Below are 9,527 nucleotides of genomic sequence, written 5' to 3'. Positions count from 1 at the left end.
CAAAAATGTTCATTCTTCTTTGGACTTAATAGAAGAACTTTGGTATTCCTAGCACCATACTCAACCTCCTGTACAGGAGAGAAACCATTCCCATTTATACACCATATGCAATGCTTCAAAACTAAAATTCCATGCCATATATATCAAATATATTTTGTACTAAAATTATATTTCCTTAACTTGCATAATACTTTATATTTTAATATTTATATAGAATAAAATTGTGTCAAATACAAAGTGTGAAGTACATGAAAGCTGGAATAAATAAGTCTTACTGTATATAAAAGGGACCATAATCATGTAGAAATAATATAGGTCATAAACTAATTTTGAACCATGATGGTTCAAAATGAGTTTATTGATGGTTATTAATTGGACCAGAAGCATCTTTTACTCTTCTTAATAATTGCATTAACCAAAAGGGTAACATCCATGTGAATCTCAGATCATCCATTTTAATCTTAGACCTAGCTGCATTGTCTTGCCCATCAGTCAGCATGACATTCATTTAGTTTTATAAGCTGTGTTATATAAGTGGCTAAAATCTAACCAACAGGATGTCTTTTTGTGGTGGAAATTTGAATAAACAGCAAGTCAGACGTGATTAAAAGAGTAATTTAATAAAGAAAATAGGACACACAAAACACAGCTGTGTGAGAGCTAATGCTCGAAAGTGAAAGCTCTAAAGGGGTAGACTGACTCGACTCCTTATATCTAGACTTCAAGCCCCTCCCCGGGGAGGGGGTGCTCTGTGATCTTATTTACGCATTCCCTACTCCATTTGGTGATGAACATTCCTGCATATGCCAGGACGCTTCAAAGGACAGACACCATTTGCAAGAAAACAAAAGCCTAATCCCTCTTTACGACCTGTGCAGGTCACAACACATGCAGGTCATAAAGCAACATTCCAACAGTCATTTGTTCACACAATATACAGAGACAGAGTATGCAGACTAAACCATTCATATAGGATTACATGATGGAAAGGATTAACATGATTATATATGAATCATTACATATGAATCACATGATAATACATGATCGAATAATATTTTCGATCACACTTATTCACTCTGAAATGATCATCCAGCCTACATAAAGATATGAAACAACTACACTTACATTCTACAGGTCACTAGGTCAAGACTGGTCTTTTTACTTTTAACTGCTTGTTCATGTTTGTTTGTTTTTTTAGGTTTTTATGACCTAATTAATAACAATTACTAATCAAATCATTTATAGAGTGGTAAGATGATATACTTTTTAATATCCAACATACATTATTTTTACAGTCCTTTTTTTGCATATATGTGATGTTTGGGAGTGGTGTGTTCTGTAGCAGGTTTCTCCTTTCTAAAGGTGACTAGCATCTCTGGAAGAATCTCCATTTTCTTCTGAAAAATAACAGTGAAGTCTTAACAGTAGTGTAAGTGGAGTCTCAGCAGTAGAGTGGGGTCTCAGCCTCTGAGCATCCCTGACATAGACACCTTTCTCAGAAATACTGGATTACGCGTCATTGGTTATAACCATAATGTCAGAACCGAGATGGATGTCTGCTGTCATTATTCCCATAAACACATTGCTGACTGGTATACCTGAGTGTGCGACAGAATAAGAATAGGTCTATTATAATGGGACTATTATAATCGGTCTATATTAATGGCTCTATTTCTGCCTCTTACCGTGTGCAGAGAACCAACAGTTTCTAATCTTGCTATGCATGCCCATGGTCAAAATAGAAAAAAGATAGCCTAGACTGTATTTTACTCAGCAGCATTAATAAAAACCTCAAGAAAGGTCTATGTTAGATTTAGTTAGTTCTTTTTGTCATTATTTTAATTTTTAAAGGAAAACAATGACATTCAGGAAAAATACAGTCACCATTACAGAGTTGTTAACAGATATTTTATTATATTATATATTTATTATATTTTCCATGGGCTACTATAAAATGTACCAGTGCTGAGTGTAAGGTGCTGTATTTTTGCTTATAGAAGAAGTGTTTCTGTGCCCAGTAGGGCTGTAGTTACGTGGTGTCATGATTACACATTGAGCGTACAGTATTAAGTCAGACCTATTTACATGTACAGAGCACAATAAGAATGCATATGTGTTTCAGCAGTCTTAATACACAGTTGTCCTTGTTTGAAATACTCAGTTTGTAGCCTGCCACTTCCAGCAAAATATACGCGTATGTGGGAAAATGTGCACATAGAAAAGTGTTTACCCTTGTTAACTTGTAGACGAACTCCAGTGTAAATGGAGGATTCGAAGCTCTCTTCACACCTGTGAATCCCGGAAGCCTTGTCACTTAGATCAGAGATGCTGAGTGGGAACGCTCCAACAGCCTCCCGGTAACGTGGATTACAAAAATGATCAACGCAAAGACTTTGATCTAGGTCTTTAACTTTTTGTTTTAACTTTAAATGTCTGTCTGTATACTTCACCAACCTCATGCGGCTTAATACTCATGTTACATCTAGCTTGTAACAATAGCCAAATGAAAATACATTCCAGTGATTTAGAGTTAAAGAGCCCAGAAACTCCATCTTCATACAGGCTACCTGCGGCGCTGATATCAACATGTAAAAATAAACTGTAAATCGTCTCAAGCGACCGTGAAAATCCGTTAGCACATCTACGTTAGAAGACGGGTATCAGTAACATGTTGAAGTAAGGGTCTTGAGTACGACACGAATATTTCATATGACATTGTCAAAGTGGAACCGCCCACAGTGCAAGAAAGAGCTCTGTGTCTGGATGTCAGAAAACCATTCGCTTAGATGATTTGATTGACATATAATGTAGCCAATGCGGTTATGGCATTTGTGTAACGTTACGACGCCATAGATTGATGCATTAAGGCCGAAAGTAGAACGTTTTCATATGAAATATTTAAATAAAATACGGAAATAGCGAGAACTACATCACGCGGTTAGGAAACTAGCCAGCTGAGCACAATATTATGTACAATGTTCGGTTTTATACCATAGGATGGTTTGATTCGTACATGTACATTTTGTATGGAGGTGTGCAGACACGAAGTTAGCTAGCTGTTAAAGTAATTCTAGATGCTCCATTATTAGTATATCTCTATGTGAGCATGAACAATTGTTTTTATTTGTTTTTGTTTTTTTAATTAATATCTTGAGATATTTGACTCGGTCCGGTTTTTACCGCAGATGGTTAATTAGCCAGCAAGCAACAGCAGTACGTGAGGGTATTTGGTACGATAGTCAGTTGACAAAACTGTTCGTCGGTATCACCCTTTCAGTATAGTGCATCGAGCATTTTTTCCCAGGCTGTCAAGTTGAAAACGTGACAATTCTCGGAGAATGGACTTCCATATATGTCGCGATTTTGAGGCAGTGAACGTAAAGACAGTCGGAACCGATTTATCCAATGATGACACTATAAATCGCGGACATGTGCAAAGTAACTTGACAAACGAGGAGCATTTCGACACGAAATTTAACTTCAAGGAGGAAGGAGAATTCCAAAAAGAGGTTTGAAACTACTTTTTTAGTTTTATACCGTGCGTGCAGTATAAATAGGTTTGCGCTTTGGCAAAACAAACTAAAAAACTTTTACCTTGGCACACCAGCATACTGAATTGGAAGTGGAACAAAAACTGCCAAGTTGAAGTTCCCCTCATTTTAGTTTGGCTGGAATCACTAACACGCACTACTTGCTCATGTGAGACACTCCGCAAACTCATTTGAGGTCTTGTTGTCTGGAGTTCTGTAAAGCTACTTTGTGGCAGTGTCTGTAGTAAAAAGGTCAGTGTAGTTACATGTAATAGCTAGAGTACATGGGCAGCCCAGAGTTGAAAAAAATGTAATGGCTAGAATTGGTTTTACACTGCATTGTACTGCTTCTGTTGTCTCCCCACATGAGCACCAAAAGCCTGAAAATCAAAATTGATCATAAACACATTCAAAATGTTGAAAATATTGTCAGGTCACTGGTATATGTTTTATAAGCAGCAATAATACGTTAATAAGCTTAGCAGGAAGAAAAAACCCTATTCAGCTATGGTCTGAAATTAATTAATTAATCAATTAAATAAATTTTAATTAGCTACTGTAGATCATTTCAATAAATGATTGTCCTGTTTGCTATGAGCTACCATAACTGCAAGTGTTTGGTGACTAGAACAGTCAGCATTCAGGAGTCTGCCTATGTTCAGTTATAAAAGGTATCTGTAAGACATAGCTTGCTGTATACACTCATTCCCTCAAGATTGTTAATTAAATTAAGCACAGTTTATAACTGTTTTGCATCGTCATTTGGTACAGTGACTCTACATAGTTACATAGTCATTTAGCAGTCCCATACACTGTCATTAAAATACTGAAGGCAATAGTTATGTCATTTGTAAATAAAATAATAATAATAATAATAATAATAAATTCACTTGCTTCATTTAGATTTAAGGAAATTAGGCAATTAGCTGATGCTTTTATCCAAAGCGAATTACCACAGAGTTAACACTACCTATGATGCAGATGCAAACGCCGTGACACTACGTCTCACCTCTTAACAGACTACAAGTTTGTCTTGCTTTGGATTGTTTGGTATAAGATAGCTGTTGTGTGAGGAAAGACCAAAGTTCAGGCACAGGATTTACCCATAGCTAAGTCAATGATACATTATTGCAACATCAAGAACATGAGAACCATTCACCTACAGCAGAATTATAATGGACTCGTCTCAAATACAATAGATCAGTTTTCAGTACATGAAACACAAGCTTGTCACATAGTGCCAGGTACAGATGTGAATAAGGGAACCCTCTAGTAAGTTAACAGATTTTTAAGCATAAATAACCCTTAAGGAAGTTCAGTGTGTAAAACAGCCCTTCAGACAGTCCAAAGCATATGATCTAATCTGTGATGCACATCAGAGTGGAAACTCTGAATTAGGGATGCTATCACACCTGGCTTGGCCAGTTACCTTTTTACTGTCCTGGTTCATTATGTTGCATGACCCAACCTTTTTTGAGTTATAGGGAACAGATGGCTTCTGCTGTAGATTGTTATGGTAGCATTGGGAGTTCATGGGTGCCTCAAGCTTGGTAGTATTGGGCATTCGTGGACACCTCAGGCCTTTTACTACTGGGCGTCCGTGGGTGCATCAGTAATTCTTAGATGTCCGTGCCCATGCGCAGCTCAAGGTCTTTATACCCCCTTACTAATGCTTTAGCACTGGGATCTGGTGGCGGTGGTGGTGGAGATAGAGGTGGTGGTGGTGGAGGTATACACTGGTATCAGGTGGTGTGGGTGGTGGTTTGTGGTATACACAGGGATTGCGTGGAGGTGGTGATGGTATACACTGTGTATAAACTGTTCTCACTAAACGTAATTCTCTGTACATGCATTCTGACATTTTGTCTCATCTGCCTACAGAACATTGCTTCTGTAGAATAAACACCCTGTAATGTGAAACACCCAGGTGGTCTCTTCCCAAAATGTATTTTTTCCTTTCATGGGAGAAGTTTCCTCTCATGAATACCAATCTTGTTTAGGTTTTTGGTGTTTTAACAGCTGTTACCAAACACAAGAACTCTTTGTTTCTGTCCTAAGGATCTGTTATGACCTGTTGGAGGAATCCACGCAGTAGGATCTTTGTTGGACTCCTGAGGAGAGGAGTGACAAAAACTTATGTTTTTTTGTAAAGCATCTGCCTGACTGTTGTCTGATGGAAGTCCACCCTTAGAAATCCTTTTTTGATCCTTTTTTATTAGATGCTTTTTATGGAATCTCCTTTTAAATTTTTTCATGCGCACACATTGCACAGAATTGTACAGATCTCTTAATAAAAATAAAAACATTTTGTATGGAATACATGCACATTTAGGAGCCATTCATATGGACATGCATATAGAATATTTAAAAAGGGTTCAATATTTGTAACATGGGAAGAGATCGAAGAGGACTTTAGAAGAAATGTTTTATGATGTGTATAATGGCTTTTAAATACTTAGCCTCTATCAGCCAATAGGAAGAAATTAACCTCTGAGCTGTTCTACATTGGAGTGGGTTTCCTGCAGAGGTCAATGCAGATGGATGCTGTAGAATCCTCTGATAAGTGTCAAAGTTTATAATGTGATGACTGGTGTTGGGTCTACCATAGGAAAGACACTGAACAGCTCAGTAGGAGATTAGTACAGAGGCGACCACTGCAATAAAATAACCAGCAAAAAAATCACTGTGGACAGATGAGTGAAAAGATGTTTCCTCAAAAGTTCAGCACATAAAATTCTGCATACAAACAAATTTTACAGCAGAAAACTGTGGTGTCTGTCTTTCATTTAAAACTCGAGAGACTGAGTTTTGCAGCATAACCCAGAACATAAAATAAATGCCAAGAAGAGGTCCAAGAAGAACTTCCCCACAGATAAAATCAGGTTCCAGTTTGAGTGGTGTTTTGCAAATTCCATGCACTTATGATCATGCTTTGAATGAAAGATTCTTCCTGTCCTTCAGAATAGTGTTTTTGCATCAAATTAACTTCCATCACCTCCTTCTCCTTCAACCCCTAAACCTTGTATCTTCTTTGACTACAGTAGTTCTCTTAGTGTTCTTTTTTTAATGTTTAACTTTTTTTCACTATATTTCTTCTATATTTCACTATATTTCAGCCTTAAATGATTTTCCTCAACCTCAATTCTAGTCTAGAAAAATATTGTCTGTGCCTCTTTGATGAGCATTTTTTTCCCCTTGTTTTATAACAGGAATTGGAGGATATAATGCCCTTGTCTCTTCTTCCTAAAGTGGAATCGATCCACACAACTGGACAGGATCAGGGACACTGTGGTGGAGAACATCATGTGCTCCAGGAGGGTGTGAACAGTTTGTTGGTAATCATCAAAACAGAACCAGATCCAGAAGAAATCAGCCCTTCTGTACACAGCAGTGGAAAACGGCACACCCTGCAAGATTCAGCAGACATGTCCAATCCGATAGCTTCTTGCAGAGCTCCATCTGTCCCTAAAGAGATGTGGGATTATGAATCTAAAGGGGAGAGCCAGCGTACACTTGAGGATTGGAGCAGTTCATTGGTTGTAGTTAAGATGGAACCAGATGAAGGGGAGGCGATTTCCAGTGGGGAGCACTCTACTGAACTTGAGCTGGGGGAGAAGTCTTCTCTACCGCCTCTCTGGAAGGCTGAACCAGATGATCCGAACATGCCTTACCCTGCATTTGACAGAGGCGATCCACAGCCTCGGTTATGCATGAGTTCTGTGCAGCGTGCAGATCGCAGCGACTCACCGGAGGAAAATGAGGATTTGATTAGTTCCAGTAAGTGAACTGCATTAAAGACCAACAATGAATGATTATCTTGGAGCTCTGCTAATTTTATATTCCCGGATGTTTTCTTTTTACATTATACTAAATGGATAATGGAACAAATAAATAATAAATGATGGCATTAATAAGCAATGTAACCAGCCTTTGTAGTTAGTAATGGTGATTTCTAACCTTTGCCATTCCAGGTCAGTCTAGACGGCTGTCCTCAGCCATTAGCCCTGGAAAAGAACTCAACGGACTGAAGTCTTATTCTTGCACTGAGTGTGGAAATACGTTCTCCAAATCCTCATCCTTCTACAGACACATGAGAATCCACACTGGTGAGAGGCCATACCAGTGCACTCAGTGCAACAAGACTTTCATTCAGTCAACTTCATTTAAAGTCCATCAGCGAATACATACTGGAGAGAAGCCGTACCAGTGCTCTGACTGTGGTAAGACTTTTAGGCGTTTGGATAACCTTCAGATTCACCAGAGAACACATACTGGTGAGAAGCCTTACAAATGCTCCCACTGTCCTAAGACCTTTACTCGGTTAGATGTCCTCCAGATCCACCAAAGAATCCACACAGGGGAGAAGCCTTATCAATGTACTCACTGCTGTAAGACCTTTACACGGTTGAGTGTCTTTCAAGTCCACCAGAGAATACACACAGGAGAGAGGCCTTACCAGTGTTCAACCTGTGGGAAACATTTCGTCGATGCCTCGAATCTCAAAAACCATGAGAGGACACACACACTAGAGAGGCCTTACCAATGCTCACAGTGTGAGAGAACTTTTATTCAGCTGGCTCACCTTACGAGCCACCAGAGAAAACACACAGGAGAGAAACCTTACCACTGTTCCATCTGTGGAAAGAGCTACACCGCATCCTCTACCCTTCTGTACCATAAGAGAAAACACACACCCACATAAACTCATTTTATTAAACAAACCAAAAGAAGGTTCTTCTCAGAGTCAGAGTACTCTGGTGGTACAAGAAGTACAATAAGGTGGGGCAACACTTAAATGATTTAGTACTTAAATCTACCTGAATGTCATTTTTGTTATGTGTGAGATATCCAGAGCAGGTACGGCGAAACAGCAGAAGGCAACAGCAGTTATTAACTTGTGAATGAAAAGTTTGATTGTTTGAAATTTCCACCATTAAAAGAAGCACTGAAGGCCGTCAGCACAAATGAACAAATCTAGTCATTACACTTTGATCATTTATGTGAGAATTTTAGTTCTGATCTTTGAACAGAAGCTGCTTTGAGATGGCTTATCATCGTTTTCCATTGTGTTCAAATTGCTAATATCTAACTTGTAACTTATGTACAGTTTCCAGCAATAATCATATGATAAATAAACATTGAAACTGTTGTAGTTCTTTTAAATATGATATCCATATAAAAATGCTGAAAGGTTTGTGTAATATCTTGGGCTACTAACAGTATTCTCAGAGCATCTCCTGGTAACCAACCTGACCACTTCTCTCAGGGCACAGTTGATTCACGCACTGTTTGTTCTGCTAAGGGGGAAAAATACTAGATTACATATTTAATAGTCCTGTTTGCTGGTTACATTTTTAAACAAACTTTTACCTGCATTTTTTTAATCCAAGGGGTGAAATTTGTGCAGTACCCAACTACATGCATCAGAAAGTATCTTTATGTTTTTATTTAGTGTTTCATAATGAAACGTATTACATCTCTCACCTAATGTAAAAGCAGCTTGTTTTTCATTTGTTGCAGTCTTTACACAAGAAATAAAAATATATTATTACATGTAACCATCTAAAAGGTGTTCACTGTGAAATTAGAGCAGTATAGTTTGCTGATTACTACAGCAAATTATTACTGCTCTGTTAATTGTCAAGTATTTGGTTGTTCTGAGGTTGGAAATTCTCAAATATATTATTAATGTCATTCTGAACCTTATATTTTACTCTTTGTGTGATTTCATGTTAATAGATTTTTTTTAATGTTTTTTTGTTTTTTCCCTTTTTTGTGTGCATTTACTGCCAACACCATCCATGCAGTAGTAGTTTAAGCCTGACATTTTTAGTTGTGTTTTGGGGTTTTCTGGGGGGGGGGGGTTGCATCGTGACTAAAAGGGAGGAGGACGGCTGTTGTCTGGCTGCCTGGAATGGGAACCCTGTCTCCCGTCAAGTGACCCAGCAAATGTCCATCCCTCGCTTGCTTTCAGCTTTACAGCAGATGTTGTGGTTG

The 9,527-nt window shown here is 38.2% G+C and overlaps 1 protein-coding gene across 1 annotated transcript; it reads left to right on the top strand.

Annotated features, from left to right (window-relative positions):
* Positions 1 to 2,843: 2,843 nt before the first annotated feature.
* LOC113591733 (uncharacterized) lies at positions 2,844 to 8,875 on the top strand. The gene is made up of 3 exons (XM_027032356.3): positions 2,844 to 3,509; positions 6,740 to 7,307; positions 7,502 to 8,875. Exons 1-3 carry the CDS (start codon positions 3,339 to 3,341, stop codon positions 8,230 to 8,232), a joined length of 1,470 nt encoding a protein of 489 aa, XP_026888157.2. The 5' UTR covers positions 2,844 to 3,338; the 3' UTR covers positions 8,233 to 8,875.
* Positions 8,876 to 9,527: the final 652 nt, after the last annotated feature.

The sequence above is a fragment of the Electrophorus electricus genome, chromosome 18, assembly GCF_041902795.1.
Source record: "Electrophorus electricus isolate QZ-2024a chromosome 18, ASM4190279v1, whole genome shotgun sequence".
NCBI classification, from domain to species: domain Eukaryota; kingdom Metazoa; phylum Chordata; class Actinopteri; order Gymnotiformes; family Gymnotidae; genus Electrophorus; species Electrophorus electricus.
Note: the sequence above shows the minus strand (reverse complement) of the source record. Positions and strands in the feature narration are given on the sequence as shown.